The 26977-nt window shown below is 29.0% G+C and overlaps 2 protein-coding genes and 3 pseudogenes across 4 annotated transcripts in view; 3 read left to right on the top strand and 2 right to left on the bottom strand.

The window, feature by feature from the left end:
- LOC149062170 (uncharacterized) overlaps positions 1–13979 on the top strand; it is a 44342-nt gene extending 30363 nt beyond the window's left edge. Inside the window, exons 2-6 of one of the 2 annotated variants that reach the window (XM_089216921.1) lie at positions 10662–11090; positions 11155–11467; positions 12356–12602; positions 12727–13011; positions 13722–13979. In XM_089216921.1, the coding sequence (XP_089073047.1) occupies positions 11083–11090; positions 11155–11467; positions 12356–12602; positions 12727–12938 (780 nt within the window). In that variant the 5' untranslated portion in view covers positions 10662–11082 and the 3' untranslated portion in view covers positions 12939–13011; positions 13722–13979. Of the gene's footprint in view, positions 1–10333; positions 11091–11154; positions 11468–12355; positions 12603–12726; positions 13012–13721 lie in introns of those variants that run through there. The other variant, XM_089216922.1, reaches the window with a different exon arrangement.
- Positions 13980–14872: 893 nt separating this feature from the next.
- On the top strand, positions 14873–15766 carry LOC149062169 (uncharacterized; annotated as a pseudogene).
- Positions 15767–16572: 806 nt separating this feature from the next.
- On the bottom strand, positions 16573–17502 carry LOC149062168 (uncharacterized; annotated as a pseudogene).
- Positions 17503–18021: 519 nt separating this feature from the next.
- Positions 18022–21023, top strand: LOC149062167 (uncharacterized; annotated as a pseudogene). Its single transcript, XR_016189315.1, has 7 exons — positions 18022–18085; positions 18418–18452; positions 19175–19316; positions 19458–19670; positions 19907–20084; positions 20173–20246; positions 20815–21023. The product of XR_016189315.1 is annotated as an uncharacterized LOC149062167 (transcript).
- Positions 21024–23256: 2233 nt separating this feature from the next.
- LOC149062166 (uncharacterized) lies at positions 23257–23696 on the bottom strand. The gene is made up of 2 exons (XM_089215242.1): positions 23605–23696; positions 23257–23503 (listed from the first exon to the last, which is right to left on the bottom strand). Exons 1-2 carry the CDS (start codon positions 23694–23696, stop codon positions 23257–23259), a joined length of 339 nt encoding a protein of 112 aa, XP_089071368.1.
- Positions 23697–26977: the final 3281 nt, after the last annotated feature.

Here is a 26977-nt window from a genome sequence, read left to right as displayed (position 1 = left end):
TCCTTGAAGTCCCTGAGGTATTGCAGAAGTTTTTCATGTTGTAGTGTACGAATTTTTCTTGTGATCGGATTACTTATGTCTTCTGTTAGTGGAGTCAATATACAGGTTTCATTCATTGGCGGATATGGTATGTTGAAGCGACACTTTTTCATTTGTTTGTCTTTGTCAGTTCTGTAACATGTGTGTGTATGGCTATGAGTATTTTTATGCAAATACTCATGGGCCGGACTGCCATCGTCTACCATACACGTAATGTATTTGTTGATAAGTGTTACACATGCATCAAAAGTTTCTAGTTTGGCTGGGTCGAAAACAGGTGCATTGCCTAACCACAATAACATGTGTACATGTGGACTGCCCCTATGTTGATATTCGACACGATAAAAGAAATGTTTCACACTGTGTTCTTTGAAAATAACATTTTTGGACTTGATCAATTTAAAAAGTGCTCTAAACCTATGATCAAAATAAGTAGCACAAACAACTGGGTCTTGTCGAATTAAATCTGATTTTTGTGCATAAGTTAGGACAGTATCATCAGACAACGTTTTGGAGTACCGCAGTTTATACAAAATCCTTAACAAATCAGTCCAAGTTGATTCACTAGGGCTAAATGTTAAGAATAATGTCGGTTGACCTTCTTGACGCACCATGGCAAAAACGTTTTTTCTCATCGCTGCAAGATATGAAGGTGAATTTTGTACGTTGTGTAACATTCGGTATCCTTGATCGTTATCTATCATTTTGTTTAGAACAGCTGGATTTGTTACGTCATTCGCAGTTGTTTCCTTTTTTATTTTTTCGTAAAACAATTTGCACATTGCTTGCAATTAGTTTTTGAACTAATAATTTGCATTTAAAAAACAAGTTAGATGAGTCCGATGCAAACCTTCGATCTACATTCAGCAGCTCAGACCTTACTACTTTTGAGTAATTTTTTAAAGGTGATTTATTTGTACGTGGATGCCCACCAAATAAATCAGGAAAAGCTTTTTCCTCTGCATGGTCATCAATAAGAATAGATAACGGTTTCATGCCTTCGCCTGGTGCAAAAGAAACAAAATCACAGTTTTCAATCATTGTGTCCATTGATCCCGGATTGATTGGTTCAATATTTGTGTCTTCATCATCTGTTCCTTCACTTTCGTGATCTGAGCCGTTTTCCAAACTTTTTGTTGTCTCTGACACATGTGCCAGCCAATCTTTGTCTATTTCAGCATCTTTATATAGAGGTTTTTTAATCAAATCATTTAATGCTGATACTACTAATGATGGTCTGACATTTTGATAAAGATAATGTTGTTTAAAGCACGATTTTCTTTTTAATTTTACCTTCATCATCTTAACTGCAGCTAAATTTTCGGCACGCCTTGGCAAAATAGATGTAGTCTTAGTCAGATCTATTGGAACATTGATAACGTTACCTTTGATTTTTAGCTGTCCATCACTGCGAAGACATTTGAATATTTTCATAAACGGTAATCTAAGGGAAACCATTTGCTTTTCTATTTGATTTAATTGCGTAACTGAAGACTGAACACTGTTTAACTCATAACCATTTCCTATGTACAACGGAGGAACTTTGAATTTTTTTATATGCGGATGACAACTTGTACATATCGTCACAGTACTCTTGGAATCACTTGGAATTGACATCCCCAATCGATTGAAGATATCAGAGTTGCATTTATTGACACTGGATGGGAAACGTAATCTATGACACGAATAACATTTTTCTGATAAACCTTGAGACCTTTTCAAAATATATTCAGATATCAAAACATCTTCCTTCTGCCTGGTTTCATTTAATTTTTGTCGTTATCGTTTTTTATAAGATATTGAATATGGTGTTTTCTTTTTAGTAGATACATTTTGACATAGGCTGCTATCTGATGGTAATCTTCGCTTTCTCATGTTTCGAACATTTTGAATTTGATATGTTTTTTTGAAAACTGGATTTTCCATTCGTTTCAATCTGTTCTTCACACTGGCAACCTTGTTAGCTTTTTTAAAATCTGGATCTTGCAATCGTTTCAACATGCTCTTACGACTGGCGATCTGGTTTGCTTTTTTTACATCCAGATCTTGCAGTCGTTTCAACATGCTCTTACGACTGGCGATCTGGTTTGCTTTTTTTACATCCGGATCTTGCAGTCGTTTCAACATGCTCTTACAACTGGCGATCTGGTTTGGTTTTTTTACTTCTAAGATTTTGGCACTTTTCAGACAATAAAAAAACCCCTGAAGGTGATCGTATTTATAAAATACGTAATATAATTGATAAAATTGTAAACCGTTTTCAAAATGTAATGGAACCAGGTGAGGTATTAGCCGTCGATGAGACAATGGTACCTTTTCGTGGCAGATTATTATTTAGACAATATATACCGGGAAAAGCCCATAAGTACGGTGTAAAATTGTTTAAACTTTGCGGAACAAATGGTTATACTTATAACGTTCAAGTTTATGGAGGAAAGAGTCAAGTGGATGGAAAGGGATTGGGTTGTAGAGTTGTTCTAGATCTAAGTAGAAGATATTTAAACATGGGACGTACAATGGTCACGGATAATTTTTACACTTCAATTACACTTGCAAACGAACTTTTAAGTTATGATACACACCTAGTTGGAACTCTGCGATCAAATAGAGTAAAATTACCTGAAATAACAAAAAAAAAGTTAAGTCCCGGAGAAATAATCGGAAAGGAAAATTCAGACGGTATTATTGTTGCGAAATGGCGTGATAAAAGGGATGTAACTATGTTGTCAACAAAACATAATATTGATATGATTGACACAGGAAAAAATAACAAAAAAAAAGAATCGATAGTTAAGCCTAAGATAATTGTCGACTACAACTACGGAAAAGCGGGAATTGATCTATCGGATCAACTGTCTAGCTATAGTACAGCTGTTCGTAAGTCTATACGTTGGTACCATAAGGTGGCGACAGAAATACTGTTTGGAACTGCTGTGGTAAATGCTTTAATAGTTTACAATACAATTAATTCTGATAAAAAAATTAAGATAACACAATTTAGAGAAACATTAGTTGATACAATACTCGGATTAGACAATCAAGGGCCACAAGAAGTTCAACAAGCAAGAGTTAACAGCACACACATATTCCAAGAAACAACAGAAAAATGTGGTAGAAACAGAAAAATCAGAAAGAGATGTTTCCACTGCTATCAAAGTAGAACAGTAATAGTTGGATCGAAACAGGCATCGAAGGAAGTAAAAAAGATCACTACATTCTGCGCACCATGTAAATCTTATACATGTATAAGTTGTTTTAATCTGCATCACACAAACTAAGGATTTTAATTATTTTTTACATATTTAATTTATAAATACGTCTCGATAATTATGTTTTGTATTAAATTTATAATTTGTATTATGTTTATATTTAAGAATTGAAATTGGAAACATATTATTTGAACAAAAAAAGTGATTGAATTTTTTTTTATATGCTTATTGTAGTGATATTTTACGTATAATAATAAATGTATAAAAAATAATCGGTTTGCGGCGAATAATATATCATTTTACGCGAAATTTTCTCCTCTACGCCATCATTTAAACATTATCTTCATAACTTTGACGCCACAAAAAATATTCCCCTTTACAAATAAGTGTGTTTATGGCAGCCCGCGGTCATATGGCGTATACATAATACAAAGGTGCGACCGCCGGCGTCCGTAAAAATACTGTTGTATGCTAGTAGTCTGCGGACGCCGGCGGCCGCATGGCAGTCAACGTGTTAAATCACATGTAATCCAACGGCCATCACAAACAATTTCGGTAAATTTAATTTATAGAATTATTGTTATAATAGTAGTTAAAAATATTAAAAATACTTAGTCACATTTTTTTTAATAAGCATAGAAATAATAAACATAGTTTATATAATAGCAGATAGAAAATGTAATATAAATAATTATTCGACAAATAATTATGAAATTAACATTAACTATGTTTATTAATACATTTCGATTTTCTATGTTATTACATTTCTGTGTTATTGAAAAACTCGAAAAAGGAGCATCTGTGTCAAGCATTTGTGCGCAATATGGGATAGCTAAACAATCGTTAATCGTTAAAGAAATCACTGTGAAAGGAAGACAACCAAAGATAAGCAGTTTTTTCAAACCAGTGTCAAATGTGAATAACGAAAGTGTGCCTTAATACTATGTATGTAATACAATTATGTATGTATCTACTATTTTTTTTAATAATATAATAATAATATATGGTTTAATAAAATATGCAATAACATTTTTATAAGTTTATAATTTACGATTTTTGGTTATTTTGTTTAATCCGGACAACCTAGAGCCCCAATTAGTCCGGATTAATGAGGTTCTACTGTATAAATATAGAATATACATAATAACACACCTTGGTACCAATTATGATTGTTAAGATTTTATGATATAATTATTTTAACCCTACACTGCGCAAATTAAATTTAAGGTCTGATTTTTTCGCAGAAAAATTTATGCACCTGTAATTATGGACTGTGGTTACAGAACATAGGAAAAATATTATTTTTTGAAAAATGTATCACCTATGATAATATATCGCGCGTTTAAAAACTTAAAAAAAAATTTTTTTTCAAATACCTAATAAACCTTTATTTATTTTAAGTCTCAACAATATTATGTTGTAATAGGAATTGTAAATTGAGCATATTTAAAACTATATTCAAAAACAAATTTATACATAAAAAAATAAAAATAAAAATATCAACTTTTTTAAGATACTTATAAATTATTTAATACAATTTAAAAATAAATTGCACTTTTCAAGTTATATATTAGGAACTACTAGTTTTACCTAATTAGGAACAAAAAAATATTTTGTTATTTAGTATGAAAATCTTTAAAACAATTTCTGTTGACAGCGCAACAAAAATACTTATCACATTTAGTATAAGTGTATTGTGTTAGTTTTCCAAATTCTTCATACTTTCATCGTTGCCTTGTTTCTTTATATTCTGGCCAATGATGTAAACAATGTCTTCTGTCTATCTCCAGGCATTAAATGAGTATGTTGTTTAGGTATTTTTATCTGTTATCTTTCTTCATTAGATGGTCTGCCTCTTTTAAACTGAATATTAAACAATTATTTAAATTCAACATACAGGGTACTGGATAAAACAATTTAATTTTTATACTAAATTTTTCATAATCTTTTTATAATGCTGTCAGAATTAATGTTTAAACTTAAAATATGTTGCATTTTTATATTGACAAAAGTATTAGTAGTAAATAACTATACCTACTGAACTGGGTATGGAGTATGGACTAGCAATATACTTTATCTATAAATAAAACTTTTTATTCAAACCCTGTTTCAGATGGACATTAACTATAGTGCCATATTCCCAGAACATAAATGTTTACTTCGAATTTGATAAAAAATCAGAAAAAAAATACAACATTCTAAATGAAAAAATAAAGGATTCCAGCTGTCTTAAAATATTAGATCAAATAAATAAAGCCAACAATTTAAATGAAAGGAAGTACAAAAAGTTTATTTTAATAAACTGTACTATCTTAAAGTGAGAGAGTGTGTGAAAGAGAGTAGGTAAGTCATACTACGGAATTTCATAGGTAAACCAATAAAAATACTGCATTTAATACTCATTTACTATTTAAACAATAAATAAATTCTACATCTATGTTTAAAAACAAATGTTTTTAATTATAGATGTAAAGAATGCTGCTTTGATGTGTTTGTTACATGAAATGTTTGCAACAACATCTAAAAAAGTAACAAAAATGATAATGGTAGAAAAAACCTTATTAAGTTTTATTATGTTTGGGGAATCTGTGGAAATGATGGAATGTCACATGGAAAAACTTAAAAAAACAGGGAAATCCTATACAACCCTTTATATTTGTTGGGACGACTGTTAAGTTAGCCCCCCCCCATGTTATGATAATTACACCAATGTTGTACCAATATTTTGCAATTAATTTGTAACTTTAGGCAACCGCTATAAAAAAATTTGCAACATTTGGATGTTATTTTAGTATTGATTATACTTATACAGATAATATTTTATACTATAAATTTATAACTATGACTTGTAATTAATATCTTATTTTTGAATCGTTAGTTTCAATTTTACTAGTTTTGGATAAGTAGTTCAAGACAACAAACAATTTAAAGTCAAATTAATTTAAAAGGTTTTTCACAAACCAATAGATATACTAAGTTCTAAGTAATATTATTTATTTTGGCTTTAATGAATATAAATAGGTAACTAATTTTTAATATTATAATTCAACTCTCAAAATATGAACTAGGAACCTACTAAATCAACAAATTATTTTGAAATAATAGATTTTAGGCCTAAAAGCCTTGAAAATGTTTAACTTACCTAAAACATGTTTTTACAATAAATTACAATGAACCACAGCATAAAACTTATAAGTAAGTACCTACCTACTTAAAATTATTTTTATGGCATAAATGGGCTAGATGGGGAAAGAAATATAGAAATAAAATATTTATTAAAATTGTATGATCAAGAATTGTTTGTATATAAAGAACAATATTGATTATTGATTCAAATTTAAATATATAACCCTTGTAATTTAGTACAAGTTAGAAAATATGTACCTGTAGACTGTAACATTGAACGTAACTTAAAACTAGTATTAAAATGTAAGTAAATATACCTATTCAAATAAATTGTATTTATTATAATAAATTTAATATTGTAAAGAACCAAACATGAATGAACATTTCACTGAATGAAAACTAGACATATTAAAAATATAAAAATAAAATGTTCTCCCCACGTACGAGAATTTTGATATATGTCCGTGCCGGCACGGATCGGACAACACGACTTGTACAAGCTTGTCACACGTACGTGTGGTGTGTTTATATTATCAAAGTAGAATCCGTGCCACTAATTCGTGGTTCACGGACGTGGCTACTTTGATAAGTGTAAACCGGCCTTCAATCTCATCTTCATACTTTTAAACATTTCGGTATAGGTCGATGGGCAACCTGTATATCTTAAATCGTGGTAACTTGGTAACAACTACTTCGATCGATTTGTTATATGCCCACCACTATAATAGAGACTAAGAGACTATAGGGGCGCTTGTTTTACAGATTATAATTACGCCTGTCCTTGGGCGTTTTATCTTAGATATTTTGATTATGCGCGACCAGTCTATAGTATCGGTCCTGTCGGCAATTTAGTCTTGAACCCGACTCATTCGAGTTAAGTAGTGTGCTTGTAGTATAAATTACATTGTTTTAAACTAATAAATTATAATATTCTCATTCAAGTCTAAAACGTTTATTCTTTTTATTAATAAACTATTAAATAACATTTGATTATCACACGCTACCGGCTACACAGAGAACGGTTTCAACAAATTGTCGTCTTCGGATACAACCAGAAACACAATATAAAATATAACAGAACATCACAGGTATACACAGTAAGGGATGAGCAAATAATATCAATATTATCGATATTTTCATGTCGATTTTTATCTTTTGATATTTTTCAAATAACAAAAGTCAAAAATATAATTAATTAATTATTATAATATTACCGATATAAATAAATTATATAATAATAATTCATTCGTATCTATGTGACCATCTCGAAATTGACTCGAATAATAATCATAACAAAATATTCATGGTTGTGGTGGTTTCGCTTAATTTATTGGTGTCGGCCGGATTCGTAGGAGATCGATTTAGATCGATCGGCTGGAAATTATACAAACTGCAGATTATAAATATTAAATATAGTTAAACATACAATCTAATCAAAATCACACACACACACACACACACACACACACACATATATATATATATATATTATATATTATATTATTATAATTTATGAATTGTGAACATTGTTGTTATTGACTTATTGGTGGTAATATTTGATGTTAATTTCTTATTTCGTAAAATCGTATCTATTTTTCTTATTCAGTTTGTGTTGTACTGTGTGCTGTATAGTGTGTTTACTGTTTTAATTTCAGACAGCCACTAGCCAGTACTCAGTGCTTGTGTTTTCTTCTGTAGTGACTGCTTTTTTTTTTTTTATTATAACAGTAGTTAGAAAAGTATTTAATTTTCAATATGAGCTTTAATCCAAGTACAATATCTAAAAACCAATTGAAGGGCTTGGAACAACAACCAGTAAAATCCACATTTTTCGAAAATACCGTTTTTCGTGAATTATTGTACAGGAAAAAATGTGATACATTTTGGTGCAACGCCTAGTTAAATTCAGTAAATATAAACATAGTTTATAATGGAATTGAATTTATCTTGTTTTTATTTTTGGTGCAACAATCAGATAAATCCGGATTTATCTGGTTATTGCTCCAATGTGGTCACACTGTATTTATCACATGATATCCATATCAAATAGTATTATTATTTACTAAAACATATACATAACAAACTTCAAAATTAACGCTTTATATTAATAAATTTTATTATTTGTTATTTAATATTGTTATTAAGTATTTAAGTTATATTATTTAAAGAGTTTTTCAATAAATAAAATGGATGATGAAGAAATTCTTAATGCTTTAGACAACTCTATCGAATTTTCAGAAAATGATGATTATCTCGACCCCGATTACATAGTAAGTTAAAATATTTTATCCGATAATACTTTGGAAGGATTTGATCTTTCAGTTTATTCTGATAATGATGGTACTGAGGTTGAAAATTGAGGAGGTAATATTTTATTAACAACAGATAATGAAAATGTAACCGAAAATAATTTATTGTCAATGAATAACGAATGTGAAAATAATGAAGGTGTTTGTTGCTCCTTGGTCACAAATAGTTGCAACAATATTTAGACCACAAGCGGTAATTGCGCAAAGTACTCTTTTGATTTGATCAAATAAATTTTGGCTTTTCGTAGTACTCTTACAGAATGTGTATGATATTGGTTGTTTAAATTTTTTTCTTACACCTTTAACCATAAAGACTAAACTGTGGTCTGCAAATTCTTGTGTTCTAGAGGTACCGTTATCTTCAAATCCCATAATACATCCAGCACTGTCATCATATTGTAAATTAGGTTCTAGACTGAAATTATGTTGAAGAACTTTAATAAATGTATCATCCACACCTGTACCAATTGCTATTTTTGACAATAAATTTTACAATGATTTTCTTCCAGGCAAGGTAAAAAGTTTTAATAGAATTCGATAAGTTTTAGCACTTTGCTTGTATAATGACAAGATTAAAATTTTTTCTTCAAGGGTGAATCTACGTCCCTTTGATTTTGCCTGTGTTTCCCTTAATTGTAATCTGGTGAATATAACAGCAGCAGTTGTCATGCGGCCAGAGTTTGGAGTTAAAAATTTGCTATTTATATATTATATTATACCTATAAAAATAAATGTGTGACTGAGATTATGATTTTTTTTTAAGTTTTGTTTTTTAACACATTGTTTTTGTTTAAATTTTATTATTTATCACATTGTTTTTAAAATTTTATACTAAGAAGTATCATTTTATATTATTCCTATAAAAAATGTGACTGAGATTATGTTTTTGTTTAAGTTTTGTTTTTTAACACATTGTTTTTAAAATTTTATACTAAGAAAGTATTATTTTATATATTATATTATACCTATAAAAATAAATGTGTGACTGAGATTATGATTTTTTTTAAGTTTTGTTTTTTAACACATTGTTTTTATTATTTTGTACTAAGTATGTAATGATATTATTCATAACTTGTGATTAAGACTATGTTTTTGTTTAAATTTTATTGTTTATCACATTGGATTTCAATATTAAATATTCAAAGAATATAATGGCATCATTTTTTTCTCACAAAGTTACAAAAATAATATTTAATAAATTAATGCTTTAAAAGTTTTATAAAGAATAATATTATAATATGAACTTAATCTCATAAATTTATTTTTTATGTATAAACTCCCTCCCTCCAAATTTTTTTTTATTGCTCAGCTGTTTGGGAGACTTGGAGAACATCTTCCTGAAATATGTAGTGTTGGTACTTAGTAGTTTAGATATTTTTTCAACCTTAAGAACTACTTTATCTTATTTTTTCACATGGAACACCCCTCCTCCCCCTTAAATTTTTTCTTACTACGCCCCTGTAAGTATAGAATGATGTAATATACTGGTAATTTATATAATATTATAGAAAAGTATACATTTTTCATATTAATTTCATTATTTTATACATTAAAAATAAAAAAATATTTTTACGGTGCAACAACAAGACATCTCCAAGACTTAATTAAATTTTTTTTGAAAATTTAAAAATAAATTTTGAAATTATTTTTATGAAATCGATTATAATTATTACCAAAGTATTTAAATAATTTTTAAAACAGTTTTTTGTTTCTCCTAAAAAAATTGTAAAAGTGGAGACATCTTGTTGTTGCTCCGTGGTCTTCAAATGATGACACTATATCTACTCCTTTAAAGGAAAAACCATTGGCCATTAATGATGTATTGAAATGTACGGTTAGGGGGATAGGGGTCCCGAAATTTGACTCACACCTAGGCCCTTTTATCTCTAGTTGCGGCACTGTTGGAAATTATTATGTATAGGCAGTTGTCATACTGTAGTCTTATAATAAATATTAATTACATGCCATTTTTATGTAGTACGTGATGGATTTTGGCTACAAGCCAAAAGTGGTAACTACTGCAGTCACCACTGATATTAAATTAACGGGTGTAAGATCAATGGAGCAATTTGAAGCTCAAGGCGGACAAGTTTTAAGTGACGCAGACTCATTTTGTGTGTTAATATTTGTTTCTGCGTATGTAATTGATTCAATATTATTAATAAAATTAATCTGTGGTATTTAAAGGTTGGCCTTGACCTTAGGATTTTCAAACCGATTGGGGACCGGTTCAAAATATTGATTGACCCCTTGAAGACCGGAATGGTTTTATCTAAAAACGTTAAATTGGTCAGGTATTTAAAAACTACAATCGAGTCTGGAGACTACAGCGAGTTCGTGTTGGGTTCATGGGGTAACCACCCAATCAACGTTCTTATAAAACATTCAGAACCAAAACCATGGCAAGGTAGTATTTGGTTGTAGTAGAAATCTAATGTGGTAAAATTTAATCATTGTATATTTTGTTATAGATGGTTATTTTTTAAAAATGTAGTATTTGCGGCGATTAACATGCTTCATGTTGCCTCAAAAACTAGAAGTATGAATTGTTTACCAGAGGCATGTAAACATTCTTCAGAAACAATCGTCTATAAAGATGATTGGAATGATGTTTGCTTAAACATTAGATCGTGTTTGGCCAATTCGTTGTACCTAGAGGATGGCAAAATAACAGTTTATTATTATGTGGCAGTCCATGGATTGAAAGATGGTAACTTGCATTCGGTCATGGAAAAAATGAAAGAAACTGCAATTCTTTCTTCACTGTCCATAACTGCAATACAAGTATAGTGAAATTTTTAACTCAAAATAGTATACAATTAAAATATTAATATGCTGAATTTACTTAGACTTAATTAGCAGGGCATTTGCATGTTAGGTTAGGAAGCTATATCTTCAAAATTTGACTTGATACAAATTAGTTTTTAAGTGTCCTCTGGGGTTCTGCTTATAAAACACATTCAATCAAATTAGAGACTATATTAAATTTATTAATTAAGTACTTATTCAAGAAACCATGGTTTCACTCTATTACTTTATAATAATATAACATAGTGTACACAATAGGATAATTTTAAATATGTAACTTCAATTTCTCGCGGATGTATTAGTTATTAGGACTCTCATTTACTAACAGTCATTGGCTTTAGTTATAATGATAATTTGAGTTTTCTGTGATATTGTTGTAGTTGGAATCGTATTCAATAAATAAATTAATTAATACTTTTCATGACAAATAGAATCGAAAAACAAAAATGTATGTCGCATATTTGTGGTCTCCATAGTTTTGGATCGAAGTAAAAATGAAATTTGGTACTGTTAATAACATTTTAGCTAATGATGAAAAAAAAAAAATTGCTATCATGAATACAAATTTTAAAATATTACTCTAGATCCAATCATAATTCGTTATGGGTACCTGGATAATTGATTAATTCTATGTTGCAATCCAATGATATGGTTTTTAAGTTTTAAAATACAATTATTTTCAAAATTAATGCACCTATTAAATCATATTTTACACAAATATAAATGCATATTCATATTTTTAGTACATAAGTAGGCAAGATATTACATTTTTTTTTAATGCAATGAGCCCAGATAATCAGTAATTAAACCATCCAAAAGTTTTTTTGTTTATTAATATTGATGTTTTTTTTTTTTTGTTTGCAGGTACATTTAGCAAGTGTGTTATCATGTAAAAATTATGCGATTTTGATGGCCCCAGAAAAGATTAGTGCAGCTGTGTATGGAGCTGTTTTGTTTAAACCTCTTCTCTTACATAACAACTGCCATTTCGAGGCGAGAACATTAAAAGGGGGACCATCAAATATCACAAACGTGATAGGTTATGATATGGCTGCACATAAATTTAGAAATGCACAGAGCCTGGGATCTATGACTATGTTGGCCATTGCCGGTAGGTTATGAATAAAATATCCAACTCATAATGTCTTGAACATTTGACATAGATTATAAATATTTCACTTTTAATATAAATAAAACTAAATACTAATTAATAAATGTTATTTTTAATTTTCTAGGTAATTTGAAGTATGTTAAGAGCCAAAAGGTAAATTCGATAAAGGCTTCAGTAATCAATGAGCTCCACGCCTTCAATGATTACCTTAACCATAGGTTAAGAGTGCCATTAGAAGCAAGATTAGAGGCTGTGTGGAGTTTCAGCGATCTTACTGAATTAGAGGATGTCGAATGGCCAGATGACGAATCCCAAACACACGGGCTTTTAAAATAGCTTTTTAGCTGAAGGTTGTTTTTCGCTAATGAAAAAATAGGATTTTGTCAAACACATGAATTACTGCATTTAGGTACTTAATATCAAACAAAAATAAAATTTCTACTTAGTGAAGTTTTTCTTAAGCTTTATATTATTGCAACACACAGATGTATTTATTGTGTAGTATTGACTAAGTATTAGTAAAATTTATTTTATTTTTATTGTATTGTAATACTAAATAACGAATAATCAATTTTGTTTAATGTGATGTTTTTGGTTAATTTTTAATTTCATTTATTTTTAGTTTACCTATCTAATATATCTAACCCATGGTTGGAAAACACTTTTTTTGTGTATAGTGTAAAAGTAATCATAGATGTTAATTAAATTTAACACTTTAATAAAAAAAAACTAGATTTAACTTTAAAATTGGAAATACTTTTATCATATTTACTTTTAGGTCAGAGTAAGCCTGGGAAAGTTAATGATAAATTATAAATGATTTAAGTTAAATTGATTGAAAAAGTTTTAAAAAGTTTTAGGTTAATAGTTATCCAATTTTTTTTTAACTCAGGCGAGTTAAATTATATAGAAATTTACAATTAACTTAAGAGGAAGTTACACCCGCATGCGTTGTCCCCGTCTTACAAGTGCGTAACATAACATGTGGGTGCGACGGCCTATTAATTAAAATTAAATTAAAACTAACTTTTGACTCGTTTATGGGTTAGGTTAGGTTCAAAATATTGACAATTTTCTACAGAAATTCAATTTTTAATTAATCTTTTTTCATTATTGCAGTTATGTAACCCTGCTAGAAAGCAGGATTGGATTATGTCCAACATCTATGCCACGGTTGAAGGATGTACAAGGGGTTTTTGATGCGGAACAAGTTGTCAGGTACATATTATTTGGATCTACCACACAGACGTGTTACCGTAGATTTAAGGAGCTTTTAGTGGGTGGCACACTAAATGCCTCCATAGACACCGTGCAGTCACTGGAAAACAGCGCACCGTAGTGGTGAATGTACACAACTTTTGTATGATAATTAAATAATTTACCATGGTTATTTATATTAATTATTATTAAAATAACTTATATTTATTTTTGTTGTTTTTCATAATCACTAGTAGTCAGTCACTATGAAATATATCAATGGGATTATAAGTGGTTTATAAATTATTGGACTATTTATATTTTATTAATTCAGTTTGTTAAATTTGTTTTTAATTGTATCTACTGTTTACTGTACTTAATATATACTTTACACATATTAAGTACCTACCTAGTACTTACTTACCTGAAAATATTATATTACACACATACTATAATAGATTTGAGATTTCTACTACAATATGATGATTCAACCAGATATCATCTTTAACTGTGGCTTTAGAACGATTACATACAACTGTGAATTTAAAAATAATAAAGGCATTAAGTTGTTCGAAAGTGGTCATGTGCACACAGTATCTGAAGTACAGCAGCCAAATGGATATGGTACCATCAACGGTTATGTTATTAGGCAGACATCAGTCACTCTGCCACCTTATAAAGTTACATTTGAAGTAGGTACAAAAATCAAATGTAAAAAAGTAACTAGTCTAACTCTTAAATTGTATTTATAGATAGATCCCTTTAGGAATGTAACTCATTGTTTTTGCGAATGTCCTGCTGGAGCTGGGAATAAGTGTAAGCACATTGCTGCACTTGTTTATTATATAAATAATGAAGAGAGTAATTCAAAAACAAATGTAGAACAAGAATGGGGAAAGCCTTCAAAATCAGGGGAAGCCAAGTACAAAAAAGGCAGAATCATAGAATATCTATATCCTAAAAAGAAACAAAATTATTCTAAATCTGAAAGTAATACAACTAAAAGAACTATTAGTCATAAGGCACTTGTGAATGAATATAAAATATTAGAAATTCCTTATATTCTCAGTAAAATGATTGAAAAAGAAATACAAAGTGAGGTTGATACTGAGTGTCAGAGATGTTTATTAGATTTGTTAAACGAGGTGGAAAAGTCAGTAGACACTGATTTTTTAAGCTTTATTATCACCAAACAAAATGCATATGATATTGCCTTACCACCAATGATAGGTTCTTACTTTCCATTAAATTTAAATGAAAATAAATTTTATATGAATAATATTGTAGTTGATTTAAAACAAATTATAAACATATTTAACGAGACTAAAATGCAGTCTGAGAGTAACAAATGGAAAGAAGTTCGAAAGAATAGAATCTCAGCTAGCGTTAATAAGATAAAAACTTGCAAAAATTTATCGGTTGAAATTCAAGAAAGGTTAGCAGAGACTTTACTAACAGAAAAAGAAATGGGTTATCAGGGAAAAATTAATGTGTCTTATGGTAACAAGTATGAAAGTGAAGCAATCATGTATTATAGCAAAATGTTTAGTAATATATAATTATTCTGAAGTGTGGAGTAATCGTTCATTCACAAAGGCCATGGCTTTGTGCAAGTCCTGATGGTCTTGTTATTGAAAACAAAGTTCCTATAAAAATTTTAGAAGTTAAATGTCCAATATAATGCCAAAATAAACCTATATTTGATCTAGAACAAAAAAAAATGTAATTTGCCTTACTTAGAATATAAGAATAATAAAATTTTTTTAAAAACAACACATCAATATTATACTCAGTGCCAAATTTTAATGTATTGCACTGATATAAGTCATTGTGATTTATTGGTGTACATTAAGATAGACCCACTAGTGATTACAATTGAGAAGAATATTTTATTTTTACAAACCATTTTAAAAAGACTGGAATATTTTTATTTTCATTTTTTCTTACCAAGATGTTTGCTTGAATAAAGATTTTATTAAGTTGTTCGTTGATTTATAAAACCTATTGTACCTGTTGAACATTCAATATTAAATAAATAAAATACACTTGTTGCTGTGTTACATAGTTTTTAATAATAATAATAATATTTTACATTGTAATAGTTTTAAAGAATTTGTTAATTAAGAATTATATGATTTAAAAATAAATGCTACATTGTTAATCTTTAATTATTGGGTTTTGTAAATTAATTAACACACAACATATTATATGCATAATATCATCAACATGGGGTAACAAATCTATAGTTATTTTATTTAAAATTCCCAAGGTTTATAATTTGGCAAAAACTCTTTCAATGTGGATTCTCACACTAGCAATATTGTATGTTTCAACTACTTCATTTTCACTAAATCTCCCATTATGAAGAAAAGGAGGCATTATTAAAATATTATTTTTATTTTCACAACAGACCTTAATACCTGGAAAACCTTTATCTGCCAAAACTTCATCCTTTTTTCAAGTTTTGATATAAAACCACAGTCATTTGTGATAAATGTGTCACTTGTTCTACCCCCATAACATTTTGATAAAAATAAAATTAAACCACTAGGAGTAATTGCTACTAGAGTTTTTACTGTGTAAGCATTTTTATACCTTGAATACATGTTAACTCTTTGCTCAACTGTACTTAGTTGCTCAGTTTTTATCTCTGTGCAATCAATAATACAGCGGCAGTTAGGATAATTTTGCTTAAATGCTCTTGGTAAAGTATCTAAAATTGATTTTTAGTTAGACCAAAAGATAAAATGTTTTGTTTTGCTAACTAAAGAATTTAGAACAAAATAAAATATTCTTGACACAGTCGTACGATTAATATTAAATAATACTCCAATAGCTGAATATGATATACCCAATTTAATTTTGATGAGAAAAATCATTAATCTATTTTCTTTACTCACAGCACTATAACAACAATCAGAGATAAATGACAGTAGCAAGTTAAAAACCTTAAATGTAGTACTGGTTAAGTCTTTTAATTGTGACTCGTTAGTTATAGAATGATATCCTAAAAAAGAATTCATGTTTAAACAAGATACATCTGGACCACAAGCAATGTCTTTAGTATTAGAAATGTTAGAAATATTATTTGATAATGGGATATTTGCTTGAGTTCCAACATCATTATTCAATTTATTAAATTCGCATTCAAATTTAAATGGATTTGTATTGTTAAAATCAAACATAACTTGAATTCCCACATTAGAGATACAGTTCGAGCTTTCACACTGAAGTGGTTCTATGATTTCTACTTCTGAAGACTTGACATCATTTATCATCATTTTTAACTTTTTGTCTTGACGGTTTGATGTTCGTATATACCTATCACTCTGCTGTTTAATATTAACTTGTTTCTTTTTGTACACTTCAGGAAACAATGATGGTATGTATGAAGGGCTATTGGAGTCATTTGAGCGTTTATTACCAATAAAATGTTCACTGCAGATAACAGAATGAGGCTTAGGGTACCACAATTGACCATTATTGCTAAAACCAGATTTACAGAGTTCAATTTTAATACATTATCCACAAACAAATTAAATACATTATGCTTTTATTTAGCTTACTCTAAACGTTTAACTGCATAAATCCATTGCTTCTTTAATTCGCTCTGGTAAGGCTTGTTTGGAAAATTATAAAACTTAACATTTGTAGTGTTTTTGTAAGTATTACTACAGTTAACAACACAGCAGATTTTACTCATTTTAAACAACAAATAGGAAATAAATAAAAATGTATAGAAAATAGAAATACAGTGAATAAATACAAATAATTAAAAATCGGTATTTACTATTTAAAAATGTTTTAATTATTAATGATAATTAATATTTTAATAATATACTAGGTAAGTACCATAATATTAAAATATCCATATCAATGATCATACAAAAACTGCATGCGTACACTACCGGGAGCGCACGGTCTGCACGGTTTCTATAGAGGCTGCTCAGTTGTATTACTAGCGCTCTGGGTGGACAACGCTCGAAGTTCTGTTATGATACAATATTACATGAAGGTATACGAATTTGTATTTTTTATTCATCAATACAATTATTCCCCATATTTGTAGTATATAAAACCAATACAATTATGAAATATTAGACAATAGTGTATTATGCAATTTCAAAATCTTAATATATGGTAATTGGTTAATATCATAGGGTATAGACCTCTAAACTAGGTCTATGGACTATGGTTAATATAGTGGTCAACCAAAGTAGAAATGACATTACCACATGCGGTAAATTTAGCAATTACACTGTGTAAAGGCGGATTCACAGCTCACCGTAAAACGTGAATCGTGATTTCATGAAAAATATTTTAGAACTGTGATTGGTTGAACCATTATTTAGTAGTTTACCATTATTTATGTTCATAATACCTTACCTATACCGCTTATACCGTATAGTTGAGTTCAATCCTACTCAGAGCGTGTGTTCACCGTAGATTAATGATAGTAGTTCAAATTTAATTATTATCACAATATAATATTAATATTATCAAAATCAATCGAATAAATATTTAATAATTATATTTTATTATTTTAATAAAAATTAAAAGTACCTATACTATACTACTTATGGCTATATTAGTATTTTAAATTATTTAAATATCTAAGACCACCAAGACATCAATCCATCTCGTGCCGTTGTAGTAAGTATATATCAATAGTCATTAAGATTATACATCTGTCTATGTTAATTCTTTTCCTTAAAGTCAATATTCCAAAAACAGAAATTAGGTGACCCTTCAACTAATATTGGTAACAATCTCATTCCAGCGCTTGTGATTTTCTGCCAACCTAATAGCGTCCTCCATGGGGTAGCCAGTGATGGTTTTGATTTTGTCTATCCAGCGCATCATTGTTTCTCAATCTTCTTCAATCATTATCTTATCCAGGCTTGATTCGTTACTGCTTATAATATAACTAAAAAACTATCAACTGTTTGCATATTACTGCCAGTCTTATTTTTAGTTTTGACATGTCTAGGATTAATTTTTAGTTCTCTTTTCCATCCAAGATATTCAAACGATTTGTCTGTAAGCCCACATCTCAGAGGCCTTTATGTGCCTTACATCTTTCGCTTTGAGTGTCCGTGTTTTGAATCCATATAGCATCACTGAAAAGGTAAGTGTCCTAAGTAGGTCATCTTGCTGTTTTTAGATATATGGTTACCCTTCTAAAATGGTATTAACCTGCTGACTGCTTCCTTCCCTAGTATAACGCAATGCCTAATCTCTCTTGATAAACTGCCATTTGCTTGTACGAGTGAACCTAGATATATCAAATCGTGGTGGGTGGTAATGCTCCTGCTCGATATTGTTATATTGTTTGCTCTATAAATTAATTAGGCTTATTAATACATTTTATTTAGGGTCGCATGTGTAAAGACTGCAATGCTTTTATCGTTGGATCTAAATATGTAACGCATAATTGCTCAAACATCTCAACAAAAATCATTAATGTTCGGCCTAAATCGCCTACCTTACTGCCAATGAATCAGTTGTCTAGTAATAGTAAGCATTTTTCGAACATTTTTTATTTACCTACCTAATTCAAACATGTAGCTTTTTAGTTATTACACTGTTTTTACTCAGGATAATAGTACTTAAAAATGATTTTACAGAAATTTAAAATTAATGTAATATTATATCTAGCATATTTTAACTGGCAAGAAATAAATCATTTGATCAACGAACCCATTGAACCAACCGAATTTGATAAAGATGATACAGCTTCAAATATAACATCACAACTTATTCTTGAAGTGGAGAAAAGAAGACCATTATGGGATCATCGACTTCCAAAAGTGCAAAGATACCCCAATGTTATTAATAAGCTATGGGAAGAAATCGTACAAGAGTTGAATTGTAAGTAGCTTTTAAACACTATATAACTTAAATACCTATGTAATAATAATAAAAAAAATATAACAAACAATTTTACTAAAGATTAACTTGTTTTTATAATTACCATGGGGACAAAAAAATTATATTAATATAATATTTTATGAATACACATTTTTATGGCAAAAGCTATGAGAGTTTTCAAGAAGGAGACAAAGCTCCAAACGTTTGATAATTTATTTAATTTATTTTGATCAAAGGTGTATTCTCAGCTAAAGAGTTGGAAAAAAAATTTGTATACCTAAAAGATCAATATAGAAGAATGAAATCAAAAGAAAATAATAAAGCAAGTGGTTCGAAAGGAGGAAAACCTCAAAAGCCGTGGAAACATTTTAATAGTCTTATATTTTTGGATGATGTTATTTTGATAAAAAATAAGTAAGTGACTAAAATAACCTATACATTTATTTTTTATTGAAACATTTGTATTTTATTTATTTTGCCTTAAATATATTTTTACTAATAGGACTGTATCAAGTATTGGAGACATTGATCCTGTAGTGGCTGTAGCAGATTTAAATACTGAAAATATTAAATCAAGTATGAATGGAAAATTTTTAATTGTGTAAAACATTGATAATAATATTCATAACTCCAATTATTGTGTACTTTAATTATTGTTGTCTATTTCTTGGTGGAAAAGATAATGGGCCCCACTGATCAGGTTTAATTATACATATTATTCATATTAAAACAGCATACATTTTTACTGTCTTACAATTTTAAACTTTCATATTAAATGAAACATAGTATTGAAATACAATATAATAAATTAAAATTATGATAAAATACGATAATGAAGAGGATAGATTAAAGGTATAGAATAATATTCGAAATATTTTATTTTGTTTATTCTGTAGTCAATTAGTTATTTTCTTTTTTAAACTATAGAAAAAATTATATTAGAGTTTACGTGAAAATATTATAAAAAATGTAACTCTTTGTTATTTCATCTGTAAGTTTTTTAGCCATCCTCTTCACAGTATAATATACTCTGCCATTACTTGTCCAGATGTATCTGTAGCTGAGTTCTATATCACCAAAGATTAATACTCTTATATTACAAGTATCTGGTACATTAATTGAAATTAAATTATTTTTTATTTAGAGAAATCTGCTAGTAACATAAAATTTGAAGAAGCATTAATCGAAGAACTAAAAGCTACAAGACCAACATCTCCAATACCATTACAAGTATCATAGGATACAATATTTTGTAATTACCTTGTTGATTTGATGTCTGAACTACCAAACAATAAAAAAAGGAAGTTGCAAGGAGTATTAATTCAATCTATTCTGAGGGAGATGGACAACTAATTTTTTTTTATTGAATATTATTATTTAAATTGTAAACGAAAGGTTGTTTTTTTTTTATTTCTATGCCATACTATTTGAAGCTATTATTTTTTTTTTAATGTTATACTCAAATATTATGTACATAGTTTTTATTTTATTTTAAATATAAAATGGCATTTTTAAATAAATAAAACATTTTAAATCTTATCATATTGAAATGATAATTCTCCTTCATTCATAAAATAATTTTTAATTTTCTCTCTTATAACTTTAGCTGTTTGGCCATAGTTATTTGATCCCATATCTCTAATAGGTGCCAACGCTCCTATTTCATCCATACTATGAGATTGATTTCTTGTATGATCACAATATATTCGAACACCTATAGTAAGTTTTAGTATTACGTATAAGTTGGTATTAAATACAATAAACAAAATAATAATAATTTAATTATTCATTTACCTTCTCTACTTTCGTATTGTTTTACATAGTTATGAAGCACAACTGTTGCTTGTACAACTGCATTAACCGTTTCTTCAGTAGCTATTATTGGTCGTCGAAATATACGCCATTAAGAAGCCATTATACCAAAAGTATTTTCTATACACCTACGAGCCCGGCTTAACCTTAAAAAATAAAATAACTAATAAGTAATATTTTACTGGTTTATATAAAACTGGATATTTTAAAACAATATCTGAATTATTTATTACAACGATTGTTTGTTACAAAATAAATAGTACTATATAATATATGTTATTTTTACCTATAGTTAAAAACTGCTTGATCAATAGGCAAATTTGCCTTTGATCGGCCAGGAAAGGGTCTCATTACATTTGGTAACAGCATGAATGCTTCATCTGCTACGATATAGTATGGGATAAGCCCATTCTCACTATCAATTGGTACATCATCAGGAAAATCTATTTCATTATTTAAAATTTGTTTGCCTAAATTACATTGTCTAAAGACTCCCCCATCACTGCATCGTCCTGGTGCTCCAATGTCAACAGCTGTAAAATTATACTCAGCGTCACATATTGCTAAGAGTACAATGCTGTGAGTTCCTTTAAAATTGTAATGCATTGAACCACTATTAGGAAATGCCTATAATACAATTGAAATAATTATTTAATATTCATAATTATATCAAATCTATGGTCTAAATTGTAACCTGATGAACAATATGTTTTCCATCCATGGCTCCCACACAGTTAGGCATATTCCAACAATTACTAAATCCTTCAGACACTACTAACCAATCATGCTTATTTGGAGTAAAAAATACCTACAACAAAGATTGATTTACCCTCAGACAATTTTTCATTATATTTTTGAAAAAGATTTTTCTCGGCAATTATAGAGTGCATATATGCCAAATGTTATTACTTTATCTTTGAGTACTTCCCATAAGGCCAAACAACATTCTTTAATAATCCCTGATACAGTAGACTCTCCTATTCTAAAAGAATACATTATACTGGCCATACTATCGCCAGTTGCTAAGTACCTACAACAATGTCATATGTATTAATATATATTAAATACATTATCAGTGTCGGCCTGGCCATGGCCGTTGGCAAGAGGTTGCAGCCTGGCATGGGCAGATAGGCCTACCGGGCAACCGGGCATTTCCCGGTGGGTCCCCCTTCGTATTTCGGTAATGGGGCCCTTTAATATCATATATTATTAAATTCTTTTTCCTTTTGGTCCCCTTTTTAAAATTTTCCGGTATGCCAAAAATGGCCTATCCGCCCATGCAGCCTGGGTCCCTGTTTTTTTTATTTAGGATCTTTTAAATTGTTTAACTGGTTGGCTTATTAAATAATGGACTGTATATAATTTTAGGGCACAATTTGTCTTTATAGGAGCCCAAAGCAATTAAGTATTATACTTTGATTGACTCAGACAAATAAATTGATAAAATTGCTAACTCAACATGTCAATTAAATAAATTGCTAATATAAATTAAACCAATTGTACAAATTGTACAATATCACATTAAAACATTTGTTTATTTAAAATTATAACTTTAAAGGTATTATTTCTGTAATATTATAGTATTAGGTATAAATAAATATTGTAACCATGTAGTACACTTAATTGTTTGTGTATAAAATAACATACATTTAAAAAATTATAATATTATGTTGAATTACTTATATGCCCTAATTGCCCTTTTTTTTATCATTTTATGAAATTACATTTTAGGTGACACTTCTGAAGAAATCCATCTGGACTCTTTATTAAGTACCTAACTCAATGTTGCAGATAAGATTTCTCTGGGTGAAAGAATATCAGGTCTGTATGGATGCCTGTAAATTAAAGGAGCAACTAAGCTAACTAGATCTTCAAAATTTGACGGGCTCATGCGCATGAAATTGTAGAACATGGCTGAGTTATTTAGTTGATACTCTTTTACAAGTGTAGTGTAGTGATCCAAACGTCTGCGTTCTTTGAAAATAGGTCTTACATGCCACCTTCGATCTTTGTTTCTGTTACTTTTAGAAGCACAATATCAATAATAATCAGCACATATTTCTTAAACATATAAGTGTTTATAACTTTTAATAATTGTAGTGCAATATACATAGGTATTTACTTATTCTTTAAAAAATGAAGTGCACATTCTGCAATTAATAATTTTCGTCTGTGAGCCTTTTTTTGGTGTTCGTAGTATTCCAATGAAGACATATTTAAAAATGACATATAACAGAAAACATGAAAAAAGTTAAAAAATGAAGTATAATATTAATTATTAGATTATTATGTAAGAACTACGAAAATTATAATAACAAAAGTTCATACTATTTTTCCCGGTTTAATTCAAAAAAAAATTCAACTTAACCTACAAATATTAATGGTATCATTTTATTCCGTGGTATACATAAAGTGGTATATATAAAGTATACGAAAAAAAAGACGTGAACAAATTATAAATTATCACGTTTCACGGTTCACGGTGAGCTGTGAATCCGCCTTGAGAAATACAATAAATTAACACAAACAACATTTTTAAAATAACTGTTATCACAAACATGAAACAAAAAGCTCTTATAACTCCTAAAATTTAGTAGCTGCCTAATGCCTATTATGTTTTATACTTACTCTTACTATGGCTGATATAATTATAAAACATGGGTTTCAGTCTGTGAACTTTAGTTTTACATTTCCTAATAATAAAGGAGAGAAATTGGTGAATAGTGGCCATGTATTTAATGTACTAGAAATAAAATCCATTTTCGGGCATTCCAATATCATTGGGTATTGTACCTATAAGACACACGTCTGTAACAAATGAACCATGGAAAATTACTCTAGAAGTAAGAACTTGATTAACATAATAATACATTTTAAGTTTTAACAATTATAAAATATTGGTAGACATAGTTGAATAAATTGTACCTATTTTAATTTTAAAATGTATTATTTTAGGTGGATAATAATTGTGAAGTTAAACACACTTCATGCAATTGTCCAGCAGGTGCAGGTGGTAAATGTAAGCACATTTGTGCTATTATTTATTATAAAATAAATATAATATAATATTGAAATGTGGATTAGTCATTGTTTCTGTAAGACCCTGGATTTGTGCTAGTCCAGATGGAATAATTTTGAGTGATGCTGGTATAGTGGAAAGTGTTCTAGAAATTCCAATTTCATGCAAAAATAAACCCATCATAGAAACCGGTAAACCAAACTTAAAATATATTCAAATAGATAAAAATGGAAAACCAGAATTAAAAAAAAGTTCTATGTATTTCACACAATGCCAAATGTTAATTCATTGTACTGGCTTAAACTCATGTATACTATTTATTTACAATAATATTGATCCCATTTCCATAATAATTGAAAAAGATGAGTATTTCATAGAATCATTGTTAGAAAGAATGACATATTGTTATTTTAATTTTTATCTTCAAAAATTGGTCCAGTACCTACCTAAATGTATAAATGCTTTTTTTTTATTTTAACTGTACTAGTTATGTTATAAATTTATTTTTTGTTTTTTATGGTTTGAATTTGAAAGTATAATTAATATTTTTATTTGATTAAATTTATAACGATTAAGTTCATTGTCAAAATCTGAATAAATTAAATGAATACTTATATATTGGTTTAATTTGTTTTTATTATTCAAACATATAATCTGTGCTACTACATTGATATTTGTTATACCTACATAATATGTAAAAACAACTGTACTTATAAGATAACTTAAAATTATTTCTTTAACATTGGCAATTATTGGAGATTAGTTAATACACAACAAATATTTCCATATAATTGTATCATAAACGAACTTGAAGAAGTCACCACCAGAGGGAGTTCTAGTAGTACAACTGAGCAGTCTCTATAGACATTAATGGTGTGGTAAGATTTAAAAATATGGATTTGGTCCCTGCCGCATCAAAAACAGACTTCTACATACCCGATTATGTGAGGTTGCCATATCCGTTTTAGGCAGACAATGTAAATCTGACTTTTTGTCTGTTGGAAGATTTACAGACACACGGTCTGTCATAAATCGCCTGGTGTTGTTGTATGGTGCATTTTCAAGGAAGGTTTTTTGAATGTCATTTAAAATTTAAAAAAAACATTCAACCTTCGATGCTATTATTTTATTGTTAGCCACTAACTTTTACAGTTTTTTACGTTTTTTTATGTTTTGAGTTGTTTTCCATTGTTGAGATAGGTAAAAATCATTACAGAGTGATATATTATGAACATTGTATAATGTATATTAGATATTTGATACAATGGTCAATGGTGAATGGGTCACCAAATAAATCATAGATACACTTGTCACTTACCTATGTTATATGTTGCAGGTATTATAGGTACACTGTTTTTACGCGAGGAGTATTACGTAAATATTAATCAATTAAATTAATAATTAATTATGTAACAATCAATGATTTAACAATGTTATTTTAAGAATTCCAGAGTATACCTACCAATCCTTACCTAATTTGTTCTAATAGTTAATACGGCTGAATACTCTAATTTGACTTTGTAGCATATAATTTTATTAAGTGCATGGGTTTGCTCAATTCACGATAAAATAATTTTCTAATAATTGTATAATTTTTATTTTGAAACAAACATTTTTTTTAGTCTTAGTTATTTAAATAGTTAATAGTGCCTTTTCTTACATGGTATGCATTATGTAACATATATGAATAAAGTTCAATTTTGGATTTGAACGTGGCCCGTGGGAAGTACATAGGAGGTTATTAAATATCTGTAGTGCCAAACAAAGCAATATAGGCTAAATATTACGAACTAATAATTACATTAAACGGTCAGGATATTGTATTAATTGTAGGTACATTTGTCATTTGCATGTTTATTAAAAATCATATACCTAAATAATAATTTCATAATTATTGTCACGTGCTATTAAGCCGTGAACGTATACCTACAAAATATGTTATTATTTTTTCTTTCTAAAAAGTATTGTTTTGTGGGACTTTGTTATATTATTATAGATTCTAAAATAAAAGCGTTTGCCCCCGGCCAACAGAGTGCAAGCACTGAAAGCGAATGACTCCACCCCGTGAACATGCCTTTGAGCTGCGCATTTATGCACAAACGGAAAATAAAGCTGCGAATTCCAGTAGGAGGAGTGATAAAATGTATCTGTTTTGAATTGAGAAACATATCAAAATGTATGTTTCAAAATCAAAAAATGTGATAATCGGGGATAAACGCATGAAATATTCGGGTGATGAGGTTTGAAATCTATAATTATCTATAATCTTTGTACCTAATACCTATTGTTATTTGTTATACCTATATGGCTATATGATAGGTAGGTACATCATTGGTATTATTGATATTTCGTGGGGAGGTTAACCCTTCGCGGCGAAATGTCCGGGTTTGCGTTTTTGAGGCGTGAAGCGTCGTAGTCGAGTGAACCATTGAGTTGACGGCTCCTCTGAGCGCCAACGTGGTCCCTGCAGCTGAGT

Source organism: Diuraphis noxia, unplaced genomic scaffold (genome assembly GCF_037042655.1).
Source record: "Diuraphis noxia isolate RWA-SAM2 unplaced genomic scaffold, SU_Dnox_SAM2 contig0001, whole genome shotgun sequence".
Lineage (NCBI taxonomy): Eukaryota > Metazoa > Arthropoda > Insecta > Hemiptera > Aphididae > Diuraphis > Diuraphis noxia.
The sequence above is the reverse complement of the archived record's forward strand: the minus strand, read 5'-3'. Positions and strand labels throughout refer to the sequence as shown.

What these genes read in the sequence shown, in the direction of transcription:
- LOC149062166 (XM_089215242.1), bottom strand. Translation starts at nt 23,696, where the DNA reads ATGTCTTCATTGGAATACTACGAACACCAAAAAAAGGCTCACAGACGA. An exon ending in CTTCATTTTTTAAAGAATAA is followed by an intron (nt 23,504 to 23,604) that starts GTAAATACCTAT and finishes TGCTTCTAAAAG; the next exon opens with TAACAGAAACAAAGATCGAA.